Source organism: Citrus sinensis, chromosome 5, assembly GCF_022201045.2.
Source record: "Citrus sinensis cultivar Valencia sweet orange chromosome 5, DVS_A1.0, whole genome shotgun sequence".
In the NCBI taxonomy this organism is placed as follows: domain Eukaryota; kingdom Viridiplantae; phylum Streptophyta; class Magnoliopsida; order Sapindales; family Rutaceae; genus Citrus; species Citrus sinensis.
Window position 1 is genome coordinate 30,154,351 of NC_068560.1, and position 27,646 is coordinate 30,181,996.

At 35.0% G+C, this 27,646-nt stretch overlaps 3 protein-coding genes and 1 long non-coding RNA gene across 4 annotated transcripts; 2 read left to right on the forward strand and 2 right to left on the reverse strand.

The window, feature by feature from the left end:
• The first annotated feature begins 2,392 nt into the window (after positions 1–2,392).
• On the forward strand, positions 2,393–9,303 carry LOC102621089 (QWRF motif-containing protein 2). The gene is made up of 6 exons (XM_006472223.4): positions 2,393–4,228; positions 5,358–5,477; positions 6,618–6,734; positions 6,887–6,976; positions 8,655–8,762; positions 8,884–9,303. Exons 1-6 carry the CDS (start codon positions 2,768–2,770, stop codon positions 8,956–8,958), a joined length of 1,971 nt encoding a protein of 656 aa, XP_006472286.2. The 5' UTR covers positions 2,393–2,767; the 3' UTR covers positions 8,959–9,303.
• Positions 9,304–11,545: 2,242 nt separating this feature from the next.
• Positions 11,546–12,515, reverse strand: LOC102621360 (LOB domain-containing protein 39). The gene is made up of 2 exons (XM_006472224.4): positions 12,131–12,515; positions 11,546–12,027 (listed from the first exon to the last, which is right to left on the reverse strand). Exons 1-2 carry the CDS (start codon positions 12,312–12,314, stop codon positions 11,648–11,650), a joined length of 564 nt encoding a protein of 187 aa, XP_006472287.1. The 5' UTR covers positions 12,315–12,515; the 3' UTR covers positions 11,546–11,647.
• Positions 12,516–21,552: 9,037 nt separating this feature from the next.
• On the reverse strand, positions 21,553–22,417 carry LOC102621646 (zinc finger protein ZAT10). Its single transcript, XM_025096745.2, is given in 3 exon segments — positions 21,553–22,005; positions 22,086–22,116; positions 22,118–22,417. Coding segments are annotated over 3 exon segments (654 nt in total). The 5' UTR covers positions 22,288–22,417.
• On the forward strand, positions 22,347–23,018 carry LOC127902592 (uncharacterized). The gene is made up of 2 exons (XR_008055005.1): positions 22,347–22,481; positions 22,570–23,018. It is a non-coding gene; the product is annotated as an uncharacterized LOC127902592 (long non-coding RNA).
• Positions 23,019–27,646: the final 4,628 nt, after the last annotated feature.

Sequence of the window (27,646 nt, forward strand, 5' to 3'; positions counted from 1 at the left end):
ACATTCAAACGTAACACTTTAGAAAATCTAAGACTCAAGTTTTGGATATGACAACATCTAATACTATAATATATTATTAATTAATCCTTAATATAATCTCCTTAGACTTCATGATTCTAGAAGTAAATAGGATTTTTAAAGACCATAGGTCATTTATCAAAAAAAGAAAAAGAACATAGATTATTAATTAAAATTTAATTTCGTTGTGTGTAAAGTGATGTCGTAAGTTATAACAAAATTATATCAGCTTATGTTTTATAATAGAATTAATAAAAACCATTTTTTGTTCCTAAAACTACCATATTACTAGATATCTTGAATATATACTTCCCACATTTTCTTATCACATTAATTAATGTATTCGTAAATTAGAAAATATAGAGAATAAGAAATCACTAATTAGTTCACTGGGTTTGAAGATTAATTATATATATATACATATATATATATATATATATATATATATATATATATTAAGCAACCAGAGTGACTTAAGATCAAATTAAAGCAAATGGAGTTACAAAAACTCAAAGGAGGATTATGATTGTTTTGTCCCTTTCACTTCTTTAAGATGAATAAGTTAGTTAATTTTGGTTATTGATGACGCTATCGATTTGCTTGCTCTAATTATTCGGTCAGTTGGTGAGTTAATTCTTATTATATGAATTGTAAATTAATTTTTCAGAAAAGTACCTTTGATTAGGTGAGAAAAAGAATAAGGAGCTTCTACAAGCGGCAAAGCAAATTTAGTATCAACGCTTCTAATCTTTTGATAAAATTTTATGCACCCAAATTTACCATCACCCAATGTGTAAATATCCCAACAAAAGCGATGCCTAAGAAATATTCAAGCTCATGATCTCTAACTACTTGGTTTGAACATCATTTTCAAATCGTTTTTAGGCAAAAAATAATCTATTTTTGTTAATAATTACTCAAGTACCATCATCGTCACCTTCATTATCATTTTGTGCCATTTCATCTTCTTATGATTACCCATTTCTAGAGGTATCAATCTAACAAATCTGAACTTGTAAATATAATAAATCTCACTTTAATTTGGCTCTGAATTATTTTATAATTATTTAAATTTAGGCTTTTGGTGGATCCTTAGTGTAATATCACTAAATAATATATTAAGAAAATGAGAAACCTCACTTCCTAAACATCAATTTTTAATCCTTATTACAACTCAAACTTAAATGATCAAAAGTGCAATGTGTTCATGACCAGTCAACTTGCACCTAATAAGCATCAGAAAAAAATATTACTCTTTGCACGTAACTAACGCATGCGTGCTGTGTACCATAATGAATTCAATATTACTCATCGTCATAATTAACAAAACAAAGGTTTAGGGCATTATTGTCAAGAATTTTATGAAAATGGCTTCAAAGTAGTGTTTAATTAATACAAATAATTTACTTACTATTTTTCGTGCATTAGATCGAAAAAAAATAAACAAATGAAGCCAATCACCCTTTGGTCAAATAGCGGGAGTAACTTTTCTCTTTTAAACTAAACTTCAATGATAATATATCAAAGACAAGCATGGACGAGCCTGTGACAGGGGTTTCTTTGGCTCCCCGCCGTTTGATAGGATTTTGTTTGGCTCTCCGCCCAGAAATTTTCCTTCAATATTTAATGAGGGTCGTTGTTCGGGCTGTGCCGTATTAAAATCATGAAAGAGAATCTCGATTACTTTCTAATTGTAAATATGAGTAGAGTTCTAATTATAATATATCAATATTTTTTAAAATATATATATATATATATATCAAGGAAGTATGGACGGGCTTGTTTCGAGTTGTTTGCTAAAAAAACAAAAGAACTTTAAATTAAGCCAATTTTTGTACGTAGACTGAAATTTTGAACAGTTTCTGCGAATTTTCCAAAATGTTCAAAGATTATGAACATGGTTAAACAAAAAGAATCTACCTCAGTAATGAAAAAATGAAGATAAAAATAAATTCTTAAATAAACTCATACTAACATTTTATTAGTTATTCTCACTGGATATTATCAAAGTTCAGTCCTCCAGATTCGCGCGAGAAGTCAATTAACAACAGGCTATTTATTTGGGGTGAAAACTTGAACGGCTAGAAAAAGATTAAAAAAAAAAATTCAATGCCCCTTTGAGAAAAAAAATTTAAATTCAACTCTGTGTGTCGCTTGCGTAACGTCTCTCCGAAGATTCACAGTACCCAAACGTCCCACACCCCTTCACACATCTTTTCGTACAAGTCCACATTTGCGTGCACAAAAAAACCCCCCAAACTCGCTTCCACGTGTTATTTACTCCATCGAAATTCCGAAATTACCCTTTCCACCTACGCACTTGAACCCATCGCACGCGAGTGCGATGCTATTTATAAAACCCGCGAGTAGGAGGAGGGCTATAATTCCTCATTTGAAAAAAAAAATTAATTTTCGCTAAAAGCTCTCAGTAGTAGTATGACAGTTATGCTCTCAAATCTCGCCTAAACAACTTCCCTTCCTCGCCGGAGTTTCGTAACGGTCATATCGCCGATCGCTATTTTCCCTCCCTCTCTAAATTTACATCAGCTTTTAAATCCATAATTTGGCCTCCGTAATAATCACAGATCTTCCGCACAAACTTCCGCACTCTCTTTACTGGATGCTAAGCTAAATTGTGGCAGGTTTAAGCACGGGTTTAAGGTGAAGGCGCAAAATTAGGGTTTCTTGTTTTGTAATGAGTTTGAAGAATAATGAAGGTTGACTTGAAATTTGTGTGTAAGCAAACGCAATGGTAGTAGCTGCAGTATCAACGGCTATAAGCAACACCCCGAAAACGACGTCGACGACGACTCAGAATCCTAGTACAAGAACGAGGCCACCTCTTTTACCGTCAGACCCCGAGAATGGACTTGCTAATCATCGACGCCCTAAATCACGAGAAGTTACTTCTCGCTATCTCTCTTCCTCCGTCTCTTCTTCCTCTTCTTCGTCTTCCACCTCCTCAACGGCGTCGAAACGCTGTCCATCGCCGTTAGTTTCTAGAAGGACTTCTTCGACAACGGCCACGATGACTCCAATTTCTTCGGCGCATTCCACAGTCAAACGGTCGCAGTCCGCGGAGCGTGGACGGCCTGTTACTCCGCGGCTGAATAGTAACGGTCATTTGAGAACCGGCGAATTATCAGCTGCGCAGAAAATGTTGTTCACTTCAACTAGGAGTTTGTCGGTGTCATTTCAAGGTGAGTCGTTTCCACTTCAAGTAAGTAAGGCCAAACCAGCGCCGTCTCCTTCGCCAATTAGTACTAGTAGTGCCGTAAGAAAAGGCACGCCGGAGAGGCGCAAAGCCGTAACGTCAGCGAGAGATCATACGGAGAATTCGAAGCCAGAACGGTGGCCGGGGAGATCACGTCAGCCGAACTCTTTGAGCAGGAGCGTGGATTGTACGGATGAGAGGAGAAATTTGGTTGGATCTGGGGGTAATGTAGTTAGGGCGTTACAGAATTCGATGATTGACAACAGTAATAATAGTAATAGGGCTTTGTTCGAGACAAGATTGAGCACTGATTCAGCTAATGCCGTGCTGGACAAAATACAGTCACAAAAGAAGAAGCAGGAGGACGATGATGGTGGTATACGGTGTGATCTCACAGCTTCTGATACTGAGAGTGTGTCTTCTGGCAGCACTTCAGAAGCTCATGAGAGAAACGGTGTTGGAATTGTTAATCCACGTGGCCCGCGTGGGATTGTTGTTCCGGCTAGATTTTGGCATGAGACTAGTAACAGATTGCGGCAACAAGCCGACCCTTCTACGCCCGTATCTAAGACAAATGGATTAAAAATCGCTTGTACGCCTAAGCTGATTGTGCCCAAGAAATTTGGATTTGATAGTCCTGCGTCTTCTCCTAAAGGAGTTGTAAATACTAGAGGACTTTCATCGCCTTTAAGAAGTGCAGCTAGGCCTGCATCACCAAGTAAGCTTGTGACATCTGCTGGTTCTTCACCTGTTCGGGGATTGAGCCCATCTAGAGTGAGGAATACTGCTATGGGAATGAATAGTAGTAATTTGATCAGTGTGAGTAACGCACCGTCAGTTATGAGTTACGCAGTTGATGTTAGGAGGGGGAAGGTTGGGGAGAATCGGGTTGTTGATGCTCATTTGTTGCGGCTGTTTCATAACCGGTTGTTGCAGTGGCGGTTTGTGAATGCTAGAGCCAATGCAGCTCTGTCTGCCCAGAGATTGAACGCAGAGGTATGACTTCTCGACTTGAAATTACTAGTCTTCAATTTGAAACAAAATAAAAGCAACAGGTATTTTATTTGATGAACATTTTGAATTGATATCTGGATTGTTTTGCTTTTCAATTTAATTTGCTGTGATTTTGTCCTTCTTTTTATAGCACCTTGTTTGATATTTCTTTCATTTCTACAGAAGTTGGTTTTTGGGCTCCCCTTGTTTTTTTTTTTTTTTTGAGTTTTTGTGAGTTGGAAAGTCTAATTGTATGTAATTGAACTGATAGTTCTTGCTTATTGACAATAAGATGTCTGTGATTTCGGAATTTAGTTGCATATTTGGAAGTAACCAGTGCTCAATCTTCACAACTAGGTAGTATTGAGGTTAGAAATCAATTTAAGGGGTGTTTTCGTGGACTGGGGAAGGTTCTGGGCAGCTTTTTGTTTTTCAAAGCAAAGTTTGCCCCTAATGGATGGTAATTGTCTCCTATCAAAAGGATAAGTGAAGATGGGTTGGTGGTCTACTGTGTTTACCGGTAGTATTGAGGTTGTATAATATCTTAAGAGATTTCTGGGAATCTTTTCTTTTTTTATTTTTTTGGGTAAACTTCTCTATTCAAAGATGCCTATACATCTGAGATTCCTATAGCGATACCATCTTAAGGTAGCAAACAGGTTCTGTTTGGGTTTTGAGTGAGAGTTTGTCAATGGGTGATTGCAAAGTTGGGTGTAACATCTGGTAGCAAACTCAACTGGAACCTTTCATTTATCTTTTAGGTTGCATTTGGCCATACATCAGTTGCATGGTATTCTACTAGTAAAATTACCTCAAACGAGTTAGTGATATGTTCTGTCAAACATTAATGTGTGTCGAGAACCAAAAATATGGATGCACTGGATCAATGCAACTTGTAGAAATTTAGAATCCTTGCTCACTCCCATGCCTCGGATTCTTAAAAGCTCTAGGCTTGATTGCCATTTAATTTAGCTTTAAGTATCAGCATATCTTCTGTTGACAACTATTGCTGTCTTTGAAGTGACAAACTCTACCATACTTTATGTACTTGTTTCGCTTGAAGTTTAGATTGTTTTCCAGATAATTTTAATTTAACCACTCAAAACTTGTCCTAATATTGTTCTTGTACCAGAGAAGCCTCTACAATGCATGGATAGCTAGCTCAAGGCTGCGTGAATCTGTAAGAACCAAAAGAACTGAGCTGCAGTTGCTGAAGCAAAATTTGAAGCTAACTTCCATCCTTAAGTCACAAGTAAGATAAACTACACTCTGTGTTTCTCATGGGTTTTCTTTCGTTCATTCTGCCTTCCCCTCCCCCCCCCCCCCCCCCCGCCCACCCTTTTTTCCGTTGGTTTAGGATAGGGGTAGGCAAATTCGAGTTCGGATCAACCTAGTTGGGTTTCAAGTTGATTGGGTTGAGAAAAATGTGATCCAAACTCAATCCAAATTTGTAATCCAATCCGTTCTGATTTTAACTATATTTGGATCGGATTGGATCGGATCAAAATGTCTGTTTGAGTTCTGACCGGATCGGTTCGGGTTATATGCAAATCGGGTCAAGTTCGGGTCAAAATTGGATTCGAATCAATTAGGATGCATTTGGATAATATTCAAATTAGGGGTAATTTTGAGCTTTTTTGTTTATTTTGACTTCTTGTACAAATTATTTTAGTTGTTAGAAGATTGTTTTAATGTAATTATCTCCTTTTTGTCTTTTTCTTTTATCAATTTTCAACAGAAAATGAAAACTACTGCTATTAAATTAAATAAATTAAAATAAAAATAAATTACTACCATCAAATCAGGTCGGATCAGGTTATTTTCCCACTCCTAAAATTATAACTGAAGTATATATGTATTTTTAATTTAGTGTTAACCCGATTCGGTCAGGTTGGAGGCTTCATCCGCATTGATTCCGAACCCGAATTTTATGGATCGGGTTATTTGTCCAACCCTAGTTTAGGACATAGTTTTCTGCCTTCATTGAATTGCCCAATGGGCATTTGCACGTTTTTTATCTCATGTCTGCGGTGGATTCAATTTTTATTGATGCATTTTATCTTATAGACTGATTCATTTGTTGCTAATTTTCCATCTGTAACTCCTATACTATTGGTTTTGAAATAGAAGGGCTCTCTCTAAACCCCCCCCCCCCCCCCCCCCCCACCCACTCCACTGCCTGAGTCCCTGTCTTTTGGCATATAATTCCAATTCTAATCATCAAAAAAGAAAAAATAGGATGGCACTGTTTTCTGAAGCAGTAAATTTTTCATCTCTGTTTTTTTTGCAGTCCTGATATTGTGATGCTGCATGAAGTGCTTTTGTTGCTACTAAGACACTGTCAAACTTTTTGACTGTTGCATGTTTATCTGAGTTTTCATTGTGAATGTAGATGACATTTTTAGAAGAATCGGCTCTTATGGACCGGGATTATTCTAGCTCGTTATTGGGGGCTATTGAAGCTTTGAGGGCTAGCACACTTCGGCTTCCAGTTGTTGGTGGGGCAAGGGTATGTCTATTTGTTTCCTTCCTTTTAAATTATTTCAGGGCCTAACATGGATACTCTCTATTTTTCCCTTTGGGCTAAGTGGAACTTTTGCCTGCCATGTTGGGTATATTTGGGCCTAATAGAACCTATTACTTGACTCTTTGTATTTACAGGCAGATTTCCAAAATGTGAAGGACGCTATTTCTTCAGCTGTTGATGTGATGCAAGCAATGGCGTCCTCAATATGCTTATTGTTATCAAAGGTAATAATCAGAACTCTACCCAACTAATAGTTTTCCAGAACGTTGAAGTGGTTTTCCAAAGTTTGTTGAATTTTATAATTGGGTTTGTTGCAAACTTTATTTTTTAATGAAGTTTGAAGACCACACAACTTTTTATTTTACGTAGTAGGTTATTTTGTGATCATATGTTGTTAGCTTTGTTTAACCAGTACGTTAAAACATACGTTTTTGCCCTCATTTCTGCTGCAATACCCTCTGTTAAATTCTACTTAAATAGTTCTGCAGACTTTGATATATATGGATGCTGGGTCACCTAGTTTCTGGTTTCAATGGGGTTACCCTTACTGTACATGGGATGTTTAAATACCAAACCAAGCGAAGTAGTGGATCTAGCCTGGCCACATTCCCTTTAACTTCGATTTTCTTGTAGACACATGTAGAGAACAAGAATAACCCAGTTACTGACTGGATTGAAACTCTTTCTGTCAGGTAATTTGGTGGTGATAAAATTAGGCTTCAGCTTAATGTGTAAGATATTAGTACAACTAAAATAAATAATGTTTTCACAAATTTTCTATGTATTTAATTGCAGTAGATCTCACTATGAAATTAACAAAGGATTCAGTAAAGCAAATAGAACGAAGAGCCCATAAGCTCTTTTTTTCTCATATAATTGAACCACACTGGTGGCCATTCAATTAGGGTTGCTGCATCTCTCTGAGTTACAAAACTCTTAACATATGTCTTTGCAAAGTAAGATAATTCATATCCCCCCACAGATGGAGATATTTGAGCTACAGCTGATGTGGACAACCAAGTCTAATCAAAGACTATTTGCAGCCTCTGGCATATTTTCTTGCCATAATTTTCGATGTCCACCAAATGAGAAACTTCTGGTAACCTAGAAACAGCCCTCCCACAATGCTGTAGAATCTGCTCTGTGCACAGATAGTTACATCTTCCTTATATTTTCTGTGTAAAGATTGCAAAATGCTTCAGCTTTCAGGAGATCAGATTGATTGTATTAACTTTACACTTGCACATATGATTGAGATTTTTACTGACTCTATTTTTATCAAATAGGCTTACACTTTTCTCAACAATTTTTACTTTAAATCTGGTTAATATGGAGTCTTCTAGAAGCTTTGGTATATCCACTTGCTGAGAGATCAATAAGTTGTTTTGACTGTGGAAATAAAGCTTTTTGCTTTTGAGAACAGAGTTTAAGATTTTCCTGGATTGCGTATTTGAGGATATGGACTAGTTGTGTGACAACTTGAGGTCATTAATGCAGTATAAAATGAGAAAATGATTGCCTTACTCTGTCAAATCCAATTTGATCACATTTGTGCACACATGTTTATTTTACTTTATTGTCTGATAATCAGCATGCTTTATTACATGCTTTTTAACTCATGGAATCAAGTTCTCTGTTTCTACTTTTCTTTTTATCTGCAATTTGCAGTTTTTGTTAGATCAATTTGTTGGCAGTGACAAGTGTTGTGTACTTAAAATCTGTAGCCTTTCTTTGAAGAAGTTAGTATTATGAATGGGTTTTGCAGATGATGACCTCAATCTCTAGGCTCTCTTAACATTATCAAACTTAAAATTGATTTGATGTACTCTGATACGATCGCACTCATTTGGCCCTACCTTAGCTTCTCTCTGATTATCATCATTATAATTTGGTATTTGATAGGCTGGGGAAGTAAATTCTTTAGTTTCTGAGCTTTCCAACGTCAGTGCAAAAGAACACGCTTTGCTTGGTCAGTGCAAAGATCTATTGTCAACAATTGCAGCCATGCAGGTAAATCTTTCTATTTGGTTTCGTTATGTTATGTGAAAGAATAATAGCAGTCAAGGGCGTATTGTCTGATAATTTTGCTTAAGAGTTGCAGTAATTTTCTGAAAAATAATTCTGGTAGCAGGTGAAGGAATGTAGTCTGAGAACACATATCTTACAATCGGAACGTTTACCTGCAAGCCTGACGTCAAAAGTGTAAAGACCTCAACACATCATTTCACGAACTACCTCTAATACTAACATGACAGAAACCCCAATTTTTCCTTGGGATTGTGGTGCCAGAGGCTGAGGCAATAAAAATACTGAATGGTTACTGTGGCTTTTAAGAGCATTGTGTGTTTCGCTGGTGTCTGTTGGATATGTAAAAGTTAGCTTTCTAACGTCTATTCTGTATGCACAAGCGGCTGGAGATCTTCATTCAAATGTCAAATTAGAATGTACATTTTCCTTTTCAATAGGCTTGAGGAAAGCATATGTAAATATCACGATGGAGTTATCAAAGGATCAGTGTGGGTTTTATGCCACCGCTGATCTATTATTATTATTTTTCTTTCTTATAAAGAATATACTGAAATGTGTTAACGTCTAAAGCATAAATGCTGCTTGTAGTTCCTATTACATCAGTAACTATAATACAAAAATCAACAATTACCTATTTTGTGTCGAGTAATAACAAAATTTTGGTCCATTCTCTAAAGTACATTGCTCTTCCAGACTTTTTATGTGTCACATCCCCTAAGTTAAGATCAGACTACGGTGCAACTGTGGTACTATGTCACAGTTGCATTCAGTCGTTGGATGTGCTTGAATTGGTGTGGTCTATTGATATCAAACTACTGGATGTAACTGTGACACGATACTATAATTGCACTACAAATTTTCCCCCTAAGTTAAGGATGTGTGCAAGGGCTGTCAGGTCACTTTTTCTACTAGATTTCTGCAAGTGTAATTAGCCATGGTAACATGAATTATGGAATGGTGCATCAGCATCAACGTTGTGTGTATGTAGAAAGGCAAAGAAAGAGAGATGGACCCGCATTAGAGATATTGGATTTCGCTTGCGTGAGAAGAATATGGTACTTATTTTTAGCCAAGGGTGTCGTGGGATCCACAGCATATGCAGCTAATAGACGCGGCGAGGCGAATGGATCGAACTAAAACTATGCTCTTTCCCTTATCAAGTCGCTGTCCTGTTCTAGCTTTTGTTTTCGTCTTTTTCTTTTTAATTAAAAATGAAAAGAAAACAGTGTTGATGCCGTGGAACCCACTTCCAATGGAGGAGGACTAGGCTCCAAGTAGGCTGACGTGCGGCGCACAATTTTTTCGGCTTTGCAAAATCCAGCAATTCTGGGGACCCACTCTCCACCATTAACATTTCTTAGTTCCATACCAATGGGCCTTTTGGTCCGGTAGGGAAATCCTTACACTTGAAGCATTACCCAAAAATTCTTTAAATAAGATTTTAATATTTATTTAAAAAATCACATTAATATTTAAGATTTCAAAAAATATTTTAATTAAGATTTTTTAAATAAAAGATGATTTTTTTTAATTTGAAAAGTTAATTTCTCTCTCTTTAATTTATATTTTATTATTTTTTATTAGAATAGGAAAGAGAAATGTTTTAATTATTATTGACTTTTCTTTTAAAAAAATAATTATTTAATTAAAATAATATTAATTTATTTCTATTTAAAGAGTCTTTTAGAGAATAGCATGCTTTTTTCACTCTTTTATTTGCCACATAGATAAATAAATAAATATTTAAAGAGTAAAATTAATAGAGACTTTTGGAGATGCTCTTACAATATTAAATGTAAGAGTTTGAGTTTTCATAAAAATATTATGGGGATTAATTTTAAATTTTTTAATTATTAAATAATTAAGTGAAGTTAGTTTATTTATTATGAAATGTGAGTGGAGTGAACATTGTTCGAATATTAGAGATGGTTTAAAAAATCTAAGTAACGCTTTAGAGAAATACATACAGTTCTCAAATATTAAAAAGAATTTAAAGAATCTGAACAGTATTTCAGAGAAGTATATACCACGAAAAAAATTTCAGTTATATAATCTATTTATAAATATTAATTGTAATATCTGATATAATTGTATAACAATTTTTTTTAAAAAAACATTTCTTAGTTACATTCTCTTTACTGCGAGACTGAGACCGCTGTGTCTAAATCGGCCCACTTCATGTGAAGTTCACTTGCTGCTTTTCTTCGAACCACTTTTCCTTGACTTTCTAAATTATATTTTCTCGTACCGTATTTTAAACTAAAAAATAAAAGGAGCCTCTAAGTTACAATAATTATAACATACATTTCTCATCTCATGTGAACCACACAAAATTATAAGACCCATAATTTATGTGGTTCACATAAAAAATTAGCATTTGCCAAAAATGAATTCTCCATTATATTTTCATAAGAAAGGCGTATCTCTGATGATCGGTCCAATTAATTAACGCAGCTTTTACATTCCAGGTGAATCGATATCTTGGCCAATAATTATTTTTGACCAATTATTCATCGAGTCGCATTTAATTATCATTGGCATGTATGCGAGCGATCGCCCGTCTCAGTCCCTTGCACACCTATTTGCTGCCGTTATGGATGAAACGGTGATGCTCTTTAATTAGAATACAAGATGATGAAAATTGTTGATCATCCCAAAGACGTACGGAAGTTAATTATATATATATATATATATATATATATATATATATATATATATATATATATATATATATATATCTCAAACGAGAAAAAAAGTTGCAATAGTTAGTTAATTATTGTTCCTCTTTGTTATTCTCCGACTTGTAGTACACTGGCGCCGTTAGTTACGCACGTCGTCGTAACACTTAGAAAAATAAACAAGAAAAATCAAACGAAGAGATTTAAAAGCTTCTTGTCTTGATGATGATCGCCTCCTCTCTTGCTACTCTGAAAATCAGTCGTATCCGAGTAAAACGACATCGCAGGAGACCTTCCTCTGCCACGTTTGCCGGTCATTACACCATCAGACGAGGGATTTGACTGAGCGGGCGGCGAACCTTCATCTTTATCAAAATTATTAGGTTTAGGCCCCGTCCGAGTGGTCGTTGCTGCTGGCGCTGTGGGTCTGATCAGAGTCCCCCCTGACAGCACCGTCTCCACCGCCGCCCGGCACACGTGCCAGTTACCACTTGACAGTAACCCCACCGCTCCGTCCACGGGGTTCACCGTTCGCCCGCACGCCTCAAACAACAACGACTGAAACAAAGCTGCAACAAAACCGAAACCAAAAAGGACCAGTTTCTTTCTTTTATTTATTTTTTTTAATTTTTAATTCGTTTGCTTGTTAATCCATTGTCACGTTATACCTACCCGGTCGCTGGTGTTGGGGAACGGCGGCGATGAAGGACAAGAGATCGCTGCGGCCGAAGAATTTGGCGAGAAACAGAGTGGCGTTGCCTTGTGCTTCGGGAGTGTCGATCCACTGCAAGCACGACCTCAGTATGCACGTCTCGCTGCATCCCTTCCGTAGAACCCTGCACCCGTTGCAGCTCATCTTTCTTCCTCTCTCTCTCTCTCTCTCTCTCTCTGCTCTTTGAATTTCGGACCAAACCCCTTCTAGTTCTCGCTGCTGTTTGTTTGTTGCAGACAGTACTAGTGAGTACTAGTGGGTGAGTGACGGAGGTGGTTGTGACTTGTCTTGTTGAATGAAGAAGCTAGATCGACACTCAACAGATATTATAAATTTCGAGTGGATTTCAATTTAAAAAAAAAAAAAAAAAGTAACTGTGGTTGAGTTAACTAACAACTTAAAACGACTGAGGCGGTTCAGGCTGTACGAATACTATGTGTGTGGGCGTGCATGATCGAGAGAATAAGCGTGAATGATCGAGAGAATAACTTCCGAACTCTGGGCACGAGCGGCTCCATGTTTCCGCTTCTCTCCTTACTTTAAGCTCAACCGTTGGATTTTCGTACCCTTTTTTTCCGCCTTTTTAGATTTTTTTTTCCATTGATGCTGACTGTTTATTCCGTTTCCTCCACTCCTTTTTCTAATTTTTGTGCGCTGCTTTATTTTGGTACGACATGAAACAGAAATTTTAGTAGTGGTAGTATGACTACGTACGATTTGATCTCTACGATTACTTGGGCAAAATCTGTGACAATTTGATGATAAAAGGCAATGATACAAAATTTCGTTACATCAATACGTCTTGGTCTTAGGCAAATAATACTAAGATGCTCATTATCTTATCCAATATCCAGCATCGGAAAATTAAAAAAAAAAAAGAAGAAGAATTCTTTGCAATATTGTTCTTCCGTAGAAAGTCTCTTCTTAATTCTTATTTTGGGTACATTTTAATAGCCGGGTCAAGCTGGTTAGAACTAATAAAATAAGGGGTTAGATCATTATTTATTTAGCATATATTTAAATCTTTGAAAGGAATAATTTGTTTTTGTGTTAAGAAAATGAAACATTATAGTTAAGAGTGAGCAAAAAAAATTGATTAATCAAAAACTAAACCAAACCGAATTGAACGGTTCAGTTTAATTTTTATGCAGTTTTTTTGTTTTCAAAAAACCGAATTAATAATATAATAAAACCAATCAGTTCGATTTTTGATTTTTTTTAAAAAAATTAAAAAACCGAACCGAATATAAAAAAAAAACCGAATGTGAAAATAAACAAACCTAGAGTTTAAGGTGGCGTTTATTTTTTTATCTAAAATCTGAATAGACTTGAATTAATCTGAATTCTGAATAGATCTAAATATTTGAATTTGAATAATATGTTTGTTTTTTTGTCTGAATCTTAAAAAATAAGTATTAAATTATTATTTTTTCAACTTAAAAAGCTGAAAATATATACTTTTATATTTGTATCCTTATTAAATTTGAATGTCAAATAAATAATAAATTAAATACTATAATATTTTAATATTTATAAGTAAAACTATATTTAAGTGAATACATAATTATTTTAGAATTTTAATAATAGGGAAATTTTTATGTGAGGTAAATATCTATGGGTGAGTTTTGAGATAGACATGAAAAATAAATTATAAAGTAGGAATATTTTTTACATTAACAAGTAATTGACTTAATTCACATTTCTCTATTAAGTAAAAAACCAAAAAAATTGACTTATTTTATTAAGTCAAAATTATCTAAAAAGTCTCATTAAATTATAAAAACAAACACCTCTAATTAACTTAATTAATTAAATTAAGCCACTTTAAGTCATTAAGTTAAAAAACAAACTACACCTGTCTAACACTTCTTCAGTTCTTCTGTTCTTCCAAAAACCAAACTCGTGAGTCGTGACCTTCAGGCTTCAGCCGCAGCAATCTCGTCGTCGCTGCTCGTCGCCGCCGCCGCAATCTCGTCGTCGCCACTGCTCGTCAGTCGTCACCGGCTCACCGCTGCTCGTCCTTCACGGAATCACGAATCTGATTTGCCGCCGCTGCTCGTCGCCGAGTCTCCGCTGCCGCTACCACCTGCTGCAGCCGCTGTCATCTGCCGTGTGAAGATTGGTATTTGTTTTCTGGAAAAATGATAACTAATCATTATTGATTGTTCTGCAAAAATAGACAGTACTGGTTGTTCTGGAAATTTCATCTAAATGATAACTAATCATTGTTTTTCTTCATTAATTAAATTGCTGCAAAAATGAAAAAAAACAGTTGGAACTATGAATTGGTCTTTGCCTTTTCTGCCTTTTGTGTACTTTTCTTTTTACTCTTCCCCTGCCCGCCTCTCAACTTTCGATGTGGGGTTCTAATGTTCTTGCATGTAGTATGTACCACCGTCCAACATAAATTGCTGCTATGAATTTATACGCAACGGATCATCAACATAAATTTTATCCTTATGCTACACTGTGCAGAAGAAGTTGTATCAGCATCTCCTGTAATGCACATGTGGTCGTCACCATCTTCTTATCGAGATTCATGCTCATAGATAGAATAAATGCACATAAAAAAGAAGCAGGGACGGATGTTATTGCACCACATATAGTACTTTTAATTTCAAATAACAAATGGTTCTAGTTTAATCTTATATCTTTAGAAATCATAGAGAAAAATTAAATAAAATAATATGTAGTGTATGACAAAGTTAGCTGCTATATAAATATTTGTTACATTTATTCAACTCTGCTTCCCTTCTTATCAACCTTATGATTGATCGTAAGGTGATGAAATCAAATAACCCAATGATGATGAAAGATCCCTTCACCAGACAAATTCAATATACAAATGCAGAAACCAATTCATGGTTGATGCTCAATTCAACACCATTATTGATTTAAGGTTTTAAATTTAAAAAAAAATACAAAATAGGTCCAATAGACCTATAACCGAAATAATCGAATCAAATTATTTCGATTAATTATGATTTTAAAATAATCGTAATTGAACGATTGTAAAAAATTTAATAAAAAACCGAACCAAACCGAACCGAACCCACCCCTAATTGCAGCAGACTTTTAACTATTTCCAAATATAATCCATAACCACCCACCAACGCTTATCCACATAATTAAAATTAAGTATTCCCATGAATTAAAAACAGCAAATGGAATTGGGCAGCTCATGCTCATGTGACGTGATCGCGCTCGCGCGTGACCCGCTACAAAAGAAAGTTGACTTAACTGATGATGTATGGCAGTCGCCGATGCACAATACATAATTACGTGTATCAACGAAATTAGGAATACGAATTTGCTCATTTGTTTATTTATTGATTTTCTCTGTAGTGATGACCGATCACGAGGCATCATGTCTCGCGTTGACAAAATAGCTATGCACTATTACATCATGTATGTATGTACATGCTGCCACTGAAAGCTGGATTGAAGAAAGTGTTAATTAATCATTACATTTAAGAACTTAGAAAAGGTGAATGGCAAAATGTGCGGAACCGGTTTCAAGTCTCTAGTCCCTTTGAGTGCATGCTAACATGGCATCTCTTTTATTTTATGATCATAGGAACCAAAAGTCCAAGGGATAAAAATAATAATACTGAAAATTTGAAATTCTTCTTGTACTTATCAAGATCCTCCTTATATAGGAGGTTGCTATGTTACAGAATCTGTAACATACACAGCCAAGGAGAAGTGCACATGTGTCCTGGGAAGAGAGAGTAAACATCCAAATGCATCCAATTAGGAGCTGGCTAAGCTGGATCTGTAAGTTACAGAATCTGTAACTTAGCCAGCTCCCCTCCCATATATATGCAATTAGTATAACACCAATGTGCTCTGGGCATTAGCATGGCCCAATAACTTGAGTTAGAAGAAGGATTGATGAAGCGAATACTAATTAATGGGCAAGGGCCATGGGCTTATCCATATTTATTTTCCTTCGAAGATTAGAAATTGTAAACAACTAAGAGGAGTTTGATGAGATATAAGAGTGGAGCTTGAATAGCTCTACTCTTATAAATCAATTAAGTCGAGATAGGGGATATGTTGGGCTTGCACTGGATATAGTGCATAGCCTGCTGGCCTCATTACTTAATAGTATGGTGTGTTTACTTGTGAGTTTGAGAAACGAGAATGAAAAAATGTGAATGAAACTTATATTTATTTGATAAAATGTAATTTGAGAATGAGAATAAAATGTGTGAGTCCCACATAATTTGGGAATAAGGAATGGAAATCTCATTCCATGGGGGGTTAGGAATGAAAATGTGGGAATGTGAATGAAACATAAATTTACTTTTTTATCCTTCTAATTTTTTCATATTTCTTAAATTACCTTTGTTCAAATCACAAAAATTTTTATTATTTTAAATGTCATTAATAATAATAATTATTATTAAATTTTATTAACTTTACTATTATTATTATTATTTTCATTAATATTATCATTATTAACAATAAAAATAATGATAAAAAATAATAATTAATAATAACTAAAATAATAAAGTTAATAAATTTTAATTTTAATAATAACAATAATAATAAATGTTAATAATGATAATATTAATAAAAATAGTAATAACAATAATTAATAATAAATAAAATAATAATTTAATAATAATAAATTTTAATAACGATAATATTAATAAAATTAATATTAACAATAATTAATAGTAACTAAAATAACAAACCGGTTCTGAAGGTTGATTCATTTTGATTTTTTGTTCTTTTTTGGGTTTGATTCGATTTTTTTTAATAAATATCTACGTATAAAAATTCGAACTCAACCGAAATTTTTTATCCGATTCTCAATTCAAATTCTCAAAATTGAAATTGAACCGAAAAAATCCCTCAATATTTTTTATATTAAAATGGTGCCATGTAGCATCATTTAATGGACGTAAGAAAATAAAATAATAAAAATCTCAGTTTCATTCCAGTTGTTAATGAGTTTTTAAAAGACAATACCGAACTGAATTGAATTTTTCAATTTAGTCCGATACCGAACCAAACTAACATATTTCCCACCTCGACCTGAGGTTTTCTTGAGTGCATATATTCTTTTTTTAAACTCTCTTTTGTCTAATATTTATTGTTATACAACAATCGGAAATCTACTAGTATAATTAGAAATATATTTGGACTATCCTAAATAGTAATATCTACTTAAAACATGTTAGTAGGGGGTAATTTACACCCACCCAAATTATATAAATAAAAGATGAATGATAAATTCGTAAAAAGAGATTTAATCATTACTCTTAACATTATTGAGGGCAATTGGTCATCACTCGGCCTGGTTGAGTAGCCAATTACTCTTAGACATTGTATGTAATAATTTTTTGTTTTACTGTTTGTGTTACTGTATCTTTGATCATTTTTAGATATGAGCTTAATTTGGGGGGTGGTCTAATTTTTATGGATTTAATTGGGGAAGGAGCAAGAGTAACCCTGAAAAGTGAAAACCATAAGCAACGGACTGTTTTAAGGTGACCCTCTGTACACAATAACGACATCAAAATTAGCGTCAAAACGCACAGATAAGAGAGGAAAATTTCTCAATGTTTCGTGTTCCTCTAATTTCACCAAAATTTTAACATAAATGACAAACTCGAATAACACCATGCCAGCAAGCAAATCCAATCTCCGAACTAGTTGCCTTCCAATTTGTTTATTTATTTATTCATATTAAACAAATTCCACCGTGCGCTCTGGTAGTCCAAGCACAAACTGACACTTGGCATTTCCACAGCCCTCAAAACTTGCACTTGGCATTTCCACAACTCTCAATGACCTCGAGCTTCATTTGTGGTATGCGTAGCAGGGGCATGGCAGTCTTTTTATTTTATTTTTTGGGCCATCTCTTTTTATGAGAATAATACTCCGGCATCTTGAGTGGTAGCAAAAGAAGACACATGTCATCCACTTGGTCTGATTTCATCCAATGCGGGGAACAAGACTTCTACATACTCCACCAGCTCAACATCAATGGGGATCGTCATCGGCCCAATGCAGTGGTCCAGCCCCACAAATTCTTATTTTAAAAGTCTTATTAAATATTAATAATTAATAAACCATTTTTTTCTGTGCTGCTACTTGCACGTGGAAGAGAAATGAGCATATTCGTTAATGCCGGAAAAACCCAAATAATATATATTATTATTCTTTTGCGTTTGGTTTTATTACATTGAATCTAGTGAACGATTAACTGTGCATAACTTGACTTCATTAATGTAATCAGCATCAAACCCTTTTTATACAATGAGCAAAGAAATTGAGAAAACGAAAAAGGAGTTGTGATGGGAAACTTTACTAGTTATCTACCGCAACTAGTGACGCTTTAAATATATAAGCCTTTTTTTTTTAAATACGAAGATGTTAAATCGATTTAATAAAATTAATTTTCATTACAATATAAAATCATATGCTTTAATATCACTAAAAAATAATTTTATTATACAGCACGACTTAAAAATGTATCCATATAAAAATAAATAATAGCGTGCATACTAAATAAGTTAACATTCTCATTTTTTTGTGCGAACACACCATTAAATTTCCCTATATGACTGCATGTTCTCCTTTCTCCTCCTCCTGGAATTGTTGGCATACTTTGTAAGGATGCGTATGGGATTGCACACTCCCGATTAGTGTTGCCTTAGCTCCCTGAGAGCCCATTCTAATCAAAAAAAAAAAAATGACTTTATATTAATTACATGATTTAATAATATATTTGCATAAAAAAAAAAGAGCTCTCACACTACGTATGTATGTATGTGTGTGTATATGTATGTATGTATGTATCCAAAGTAAATGTTTGACTTCACACCTTCCGATCCGTTTTTTCCTCGCCTACCAAACTAGAACGCCGTCCTCTTGATAAGGCTTACCGTACGGTCAAATGATGCAAAGAACTTGTTACAAAGAGAGAAGCTTCGAGTATGAAGAAGAAGGGTTGTTTGGCAGCATACTAACCAATTTCATTAGACGCCACATGCAAATTCAACCTCTTGTTGAAAAAAATCAAACCGTGGAAATAAGATGCTAAATTTGTTAATATTGACTTGGGGTATCCTAATTAATGCAGGTCATGCTATCGTCATCCTTATGATCCACCCACAGACCCACTTAATTACTTGAGTCAGTCTGCCGACCTGTCCTTAATCATTGAGTTTTATTTAATTAACTAATAAAACTCTGGGGGCTTGGGTGGGCCACGTTTGGAAATCCTACGTGCTATCATTTCTCTATAATATGAATAAAAAAGACGACTGCGACTAAAATTCTCATTTGAATTTTTCCTAATTATATGAAAATAATTAAATTAATCGTACGTTACTATTAATACATATATTATACAAGATCTCTCTAACTTCACGAGAGTTGAGATCAGCTTAGGGCTACCCTGAAAAGCTCGTAGGGAGATTGGAGTACTTAGCTGCTTGAGTGCTGAGGGGTTAATGCCTTAATGGTATTCATATGAATGACTGGAGAGAGAATTCTGGAGTTAGAGAGTTGAATGAAACCTGATATGGAAGCTTCCAGTGACCTCCTCTGAATAAGAATTTGACAGGAAACATTGCTGACACTTCTCAATGGGCGACTCGACTCTTTCCAATTCCAGTTCAACGCGGTTGTTGTGCTCCAATTGGTGTTCTGTTGAGACTTCACTGTTGTCACTGGCTATGGTAGTTGACTTTGGTTATTCTCTAAAATTATCTTTCATCATTATTTGCTGTAATAACCATCGAGATCTATCTAGTTAATACTAGATTAACATGAAGTCTATCTAGTTAATACTATATTATTAACATAACGTTTATCTCGTTCATTATTTTTAATTTGGACGAGATCGATAACAGTCAAAACACCAGACCAGTCCCGCACGCAATTCTTCTTCAATTTTGTTTCGTATATTATGAGGCTTTAACCTAGGGAAAGAAAGGGTCTTTGGTCTCATGGGCACCGCTGGTTTGCGCCAGCCCAATTTGTTAAGTATAGCCTAATTCTTTCCCCGTCATCTTATTTCTTAGCTGTATGTACAAACAAACGGAAATTGCGCCAGATCCCCACAGAAAGGAGCATTGAACTTAATTAAAAAGCTTAATTTGTTCAGTTCCATTCCATCATCCAATTCTTTATCAGTCGTGCAATACGCGTTTTAGGAGACTTTGTGGGAGCAATGCGAATGTGAAAGCTCACCCGAAGGTGTTTGAGCATAAAAGCAATGCGGTGACACTTGACAATATTATTGAACGTAACTAATTGAAAAGTTCAACTTTCTCTCACCCGCATACAAGTTACATTATGCTTGTGATTCCACATACCAAATTCAAGGAAGTTGCGTGGATGAAATCATGTCAACACTGGGCACATGTAACGTGAGGACACAAAGGCAGAACAAAAACCTTTCTAGCTTTTTAATGCAAAACGCTACCTGTACATGTCGTGGGCAAATAATAGTATGACACTCGAGAATCAAAATTGAAGAGTCGGCATCCATAACAAGAAAAGAAAGAAGAGAGAGAGGGAGCCGGTGAAAAAAAAATACATTGAAGGGGAATTGGCATAAGTAAGGACACTTGTCATCCTAATCACCTCCACACGTAAACCGCGTGCGAAAATATCCCCAAGGCCGAAGCTGATCTTCTTATCCGCACTACCACACCAAACATCCCCTATCATCAAGCCATCCTCATCCAACCTCATTAATATAATTAAATTTAGTTCTAACAATTAATCAATAATAATAATTAATAGTAATAATTAATATTGTTAAGCAATTGACAGAATAATTGCACATGAGCGTGAGCTCGAAGCTCATGCATTGGATGGAGTATGTGCGTGTGTTGCATTGCTGATCTAACAGTTGAGCGAAAAAAACCGTCTCTCTCAAGTATCAAAGGTGTTTTGTCGTGGTTCATGCTTAAAGTAAGTGGCTTTAACCCAAGTCTCAACAAACTCTGCCGCGCCGCTCACGCGGTTCAGTTGTGCTGAGCTCTACATCATGTCCTGCCCATTTTTACTTGTTGCGCATGTACGCAAGTACCCTAAAGTTGACGCGGCGCATTTTAGAATAATTCAACAACTGTAATTACAATTCCAAAAATTTTAAAAAACAAATTGTAATTAAACCCATTAATAAATAATTTGCGTTTTTCTTAATTAATTAAAGTCGAAAAAAATTAATTGAATAAATCACAATCACGAAGTCACAGCTGAGCAACTGTGAGAATCTCAAATGCTTATGTACACAAAAAAATTAGTCACTGACGCAAGTAACAGTAAAGAAATACACGAAATATATTTGCCTAAACTTAACATCCTTAAAAGTAGCCCAAAAACAAAAAAAAAGTGGCAATTAAGTAAATTAAACTTCGATTTTGGGGGGCAAGAAGAGACGCGGCTTCTTCGCCGGCAGTGGACTCTCCACCTCGTCATCACCAGAGAAGAAGAAAGCAGGGGAGAGCTCCGGTAAGACAGGGAGGTTGAGGTCAAAGTCACGGTGGCTGACTTGGCTGTGAGTGCTACTGGACCCGGATGACGTCACTCCGCTCTTCTCGCCGCCATCGTAGTGACAACGTTTGTGTCCGCCCAAGGCTTGGCCGGTGGGGAAGGACTTGTGACAGATGGAACACTCGTGGGTCCTACCAGTGGCGTTCGGTACGCCGGTGGTCGTGGCGGTTGCGTTGGTGTTGGTGGTAGTGGAAGCGGAGTGTTCGTCGCCGCCCCCAGATCCCTTACGGTGGCTGGCCTTGTGACCACCCAAGGCTTGGTAAGAAGAAAACGCCTTGTCGCACACGCTGCACTTGAAGACAAGCTTCTGGTCAGAGGACGACGTCGTTGCAGCAGTAGATGGAGCAGGAGACTTCTGTCGCTGTGAGGCGGTGGTGGTCGTGTTGCAGTTAGTTAAGGCGGCGGTGGAGGTTGTGCCACGTGCAAGCATGACGAGGCAGAGCGCGAGATACTCTTCTTCAGTTGGAGGATTGTGTGGACGCTTTGAGCGCTTGCGTTTGGTCCATGGCTCAAGGCAGTGAAGATTAGCTTCTTCGAAGTGAAACGGCGGCGTCGAAGTAGTTGGAGAGTTGAGAGCTTCCAGTGCCATCTCCGTTACTCTTTTGAATCTAAAACCAAGAGTGAGTGTGAAAGAGCGAGCGAGAGAGAGAGAGAGAGCTTAATTTCAGATTCAGAATGTTTGAGGTGTGAGTTGTGAGTTGAGTAAGAGTGTGTGTAGGTTTGCTTATAAAGGGGCGAAGACGGACGAGAAGAGAAGGAAGTTGCGTGACAAGTGGTGCGAAAGTAAGCGACGGTGTGCAACAAGTTTAATTAAATTAAAAATATAAAAGAATAAAGCTTATATTTTGTATTATACTGTACTAATGGGCAGAAGGGAGTGGAGCACGTTTGGCTATTGGATTGAGGCATGAGCTTTCTTGGTGACCAAGGGCGGTTCAAGTCGGTCAAACCCCTGCCCAATATTTACTACATGTGGGGCTATTAAGCTTTTTAGTCAGTCAGTCTTTGCAGACTTCTTCCAAGTCAAATCACCTACTTTTCCAACCAAACGCGGTGTTATTGTTATCTTGTAGCAGCCGGCAGCCAGCAGCCAGCCAAGCTCGGGGATTTTTCTTCTTAGTTTTGAGCTTACTTAGGTAGTTTTCACGGAGCTTCCTTAAATATAATTTTTACTATTAGGTGGCGTTTATTTTTTAACTTAATAATTTAAAGTGACTTAATTTAATTAATTAAGTTAATTAGAGGTATTTATTTTTATAATTTAATGAGATTTTTTAGATAATTTTGACTTAATAAAATAAGTCATTTTTTTTTACTTTTTACTTAATGGAGAAATCTGAATTAAGTCAATTACTTGCTAATGTTAAAAATATCCCTGCTTTATAATTTATTTTTCATGTCTATCGCAAAACTCACCCATAAACATTTACCCCACAGAAAAATATCCTTATTTTTTCTTTCTCATATTATATACGATAAAATTTAAAATTTATAGTATTTTATATATTAAAATTCTAAAATAATTATGTATTCACTTGAATATAGTTTTATTTATAAATGTTAAAATATTGTGGTATTTAATTTATTATTTATTTGACATTCAAATTTAATAAGGATACAAATGTAAAAGTATATATTTTCAGCTTTTTAAGTTGAAAAAAATAAACAACTTAATACTTATTTTCTGAGATTCAGATAAAAAAATAAACATATTATTCAGATTCAGACATTCAGATCTATTCAGAATTCAGATTAATTCAGGTCTATTCAGATTTCAGACAAAAAAATAAACGCCACCTTAGTGTTTGCATAAATAAAGTTTTATTAAAATTATTTTAATTAGATATTTTAATATTTTATAAAAAAATTTCAGTCTTCACTCTTAAAAACTTAAAATTTAAATTTTTATTAATAAAATTAAAATAACTCATTTAATTTTTAAAAATTTTGCTAAAAATAAATAGTGGTAAAAAATTAAAAAAATTATAAAATTAATAAATATTTATGTTCATTAAATAAATTATAATAAATAAATAAGTAGTTAACCTTTCTCGCCATATGTGCTCTTTTCTTTTGAAAAAACTTGGGCAACAAGTCGGTCGCCCATTGGTATTATCAACTATTTATTTAAGGGCCAAAGCCAAATCACATGGGAGATGGGACGATTTCTTAGCGTGGTGGAGAAAAGTTTCGAATCGGTGCTCTATCATCAACTTTCATTTAGGGCCAAAAGGAAGTAAATTAAATGTGATTGGGCAAGACAAGTGCGCTCACAGTCAATGTGTTCTGTTAATATGATGGGACGCTTCCTCTTAATTGTGTTTGAAATCTTACACTACAAGATATTTCACGAATATTGTGGTGGTTGATTCGGAACACGATCTTCAGTTGATACGAGAATTATTGAGTTTTTAAGGATATTTTATTATGTATTTTTTTAGTAATAATATATGAATAAAATTTATTTTTTTTATTTTTTTATTTATTAACAACCAATCAATAATTAAATTATTTACTCATGATATAATCAGATCATGAGAGAATCTTGATCCGATTGATTCTGGTTATGGTTTCACAACATTCACCGGGAGTTAGTACTGGCTAATAGAGTCCGTAATTTTAGCATCGGTCACTAATGCCACGTGTTCGTTTTTCACTACTTTAAATGTTTTTCCCCACGTGGTTGTTGAGGATTCAAGAAAGAACCAATTCCTCTCTATTCTTATAACTGGCAGCGCACATGTTAATTAAGGTGAAAATTCTTGCGTGCATTGCGCCACACACATCCAACTTATTTTTGTGTGTTCATTTACGCTTCGAGCTAATAGACAATGGATATTATTATATTAATATTAAAATTTGCAATCATTCATTTTTGCCTCTACTTATATAATAACATATTAAAAGGCACATTTTTTTTTGGTTCACTAAACACGTTTAAAGTATTTATTAAATCTTTGAAATCAAATTAGTAATTGTAGTACTAATTAACACAGTCGAATACTCAGTTATAAGCAAATCTTTGATTCATTGAATGCTAGTTTGATTATACGTTCATCCTTTTAATCTTCTTATTGAGTTGAGGATTTGGTTAATGTATCCAATATTTCTAGAACGCTTGGATTATACAAGGAAGCATCCGCATCCGTATGCCTGCGCATTTTTCGGCGAACTTTGATATCGAATCCAAATGCGAGGAGCAAGCAATTTTAGCACTGCAAATAATCAGCAAACCGATTCCATGGGCTGATTACAGCGATGCATCGTGAACGCTCTGACTTTTGTAAAAGGCAGCCTTGATTATTACATAATAAATCTATGATTTTTGGCCATTCATGGAAAGTAAAGGTGGTACTGATGAGTGCTTTTTATGTCTCAACTTTTGGTGATTGTGATTCTATTACGCAGAATTTTGTACAGAGCTGTAAGTTCAGTCGGCTATGTAAATATGTAATAAATTTGACTGCAATCAGTTCCCTTTTTAGCTATGTATAATATTAGAAAAAAAAGTGTCACAATATTATAGAGCAAGTGGCCATAAAAGGTGAGCTTTCTTCACCCCAAACCCCCCCCCCGGCCCCAAAAAAAAACCCAAAAATAAAATGGCGGCCTTGAGGTACCGTTCTAGACTTTGTGCAACTTGCTCGACTATGCCCCCCGTAGCCCCCACCGTGACGTCGTGAACTGTGATGCATTGAACCATTGACCAAGTCAATACTAAGAGTGCTGCCATTAGCACCCATCTAAAATCCTTTGAAAAAAAAAAGGTCATTTTCTAAAAAATAAGCCCAATGGCGATTTGTTGCTCTCAATGTGGGGAGAGTAGGCGGCGGAAGCTGAAAATAAAGATTGAAATATAGATATAATATAAATTTATTTTGAATAACAATTTACTAACATCATTTAAAAGTAAAATACTTCAAAAGATTGAAATATGTTAATATGTTCATTTTTCAATAGACTTATTCATATTCTAAAAAAATATTTGGTTAAATAAGATTTAGATATATACTCAAAAAGGTAAAAAAAAAAAAACTGTTAAACTTCAATCTGATATCATTTTAAGTAATAAAACTTATTCATTATTGAATTATCAAAGGATAAAATAAAATATTACTTGCCCCTTGGGTGTAGCTCAACCAACCGTAAATGCATATTATGCCTATTAGTTTAAGTTATAATTTGAGCAAGTGTTAGTCTATAATAGATGAGGATTCGCATCCCCATCCAAAACATTAAAAAAGAATAAAATATTTGTTTAGAAATTGAAAAAGAAACTATATAATAAGTTAACACTGTCAAAGCTTAAACAACAATAGATTTAGAAATAAGTTGAAAAATATATTTTTGAATTAAATATTAAAGTATAGAAGAGAATTATGATTCGTTAATCCCTATGAAGAGAAATAGACTAATAAAATCATAATTAATTTTTAGGATTTTAGAAGTATTAGTGATTAGAAGAAAAAATATTGGAAATACTAACTAATTTAGGAATTTTTCAACTTTTCTTAGTATTTATCATATAGCATTACATTTTTTTTTTCAAATTTCTTATATGTCCCGTCTCCATACTGTTTCACTCATGAGAGTCAAAGTTTGAGCCCCATTAAATTAAAATTTAAATCTCCTTCCAGTAATATGAATAGTGGTAGTAATATATCACTCATTTATTTTAGTGAGATCTCGCATCTAGTATACGTAGATCTTTTATCTATGCTCGTTAGACTTCTGAGCCGTGCTTACAAGTGAAATACATTTGTTAGGTACTTGGAAGTCCTTGCTTTTTTTTTTTTTAAATTTTTTCCCCTTTGAATTACCTGAAGTCATTGCTTACATAGACAAAATTTAAGTTTAGCCTCCAGACGAAACTGAGTGCTAATTTGCTAAGAAGCACTTAGCAGCACATGTTTTTGGACGGCGGCGATTTCCATGTTTTCAATTAAACACTGAAAATTACACGTCCCAGATACATTCCCCCACTGCAAGTTAAGAAAATGAAAAGCTTGGCATTGTTCGAACCTAAAATGAATATGACATGTCTAGATAAGTATGTCTAGATAAGTATCAGAAGCAATTTTGGACAAAATCACTTGTCTACACGAACCACTTTGTACAGTTAATCACAACTTTTCAACTTTCTCCAAATCAACCCATCTCTCTTTCTGAATTGTATATTTTATACTGCGAAGCATCAGATTCAAATACTGCCTTTATTTCTTTTCGGCAGTAAGTTCAATGTAAATGGCAACATATATCGTCACCAAACATGAACCACCGTCACTGATTGCGCAAAAGTTTGGGTAAATTTATTTGCTCCAACTTGCTTAATAGTAGTAGTTGTGAAATGTGATTTTTGATTATGGTGCTGGCCATTATCGGTAGCCGACTTAAGCACCTGCGTAGGGGATTCCGGATTGGGCCCATTAACGAGGCCTAGTTGCCATATCTGTTAATTAAACAATTGTTGTTTGGTTCTAGTTGTTATGTTAGGTAAGAGTCACTTCAATGCTGTACTCAGCAAAGAACTGAGAAATCACAATACATCATCGTACATAAAGAAAAAATTGCAAAATTTGCGTTAACTTCAGTCACTTTTTTTTTTTTTTTGGGATTATCTTGAAAACTGAAAAGGTTCTATACAATGTACACTAATAGATTTTAAGTCCAAAAATAAAATGATGTTCATTGTTGATATTGGAAATTGATGACTGATATCATCTCGAGGGGGTTCAGGGTCTCCAAAAAAGAGGAATTGGATCCCTCAAAGGTAAAGACAAAGGTGGATAGGTGGGAATTTAAGAACCCTCAAGGTGTTCGTTGAGAGATCTCGATTTAAATCTTAAATAAATAAAAAAAGACAAGTTAATAAAGTTAAAATATCGAGATAACGTTTATTAACATGAAAGAATCGCAAGAGTACGAGGAAAAGTAGCTAACTAAGCCAC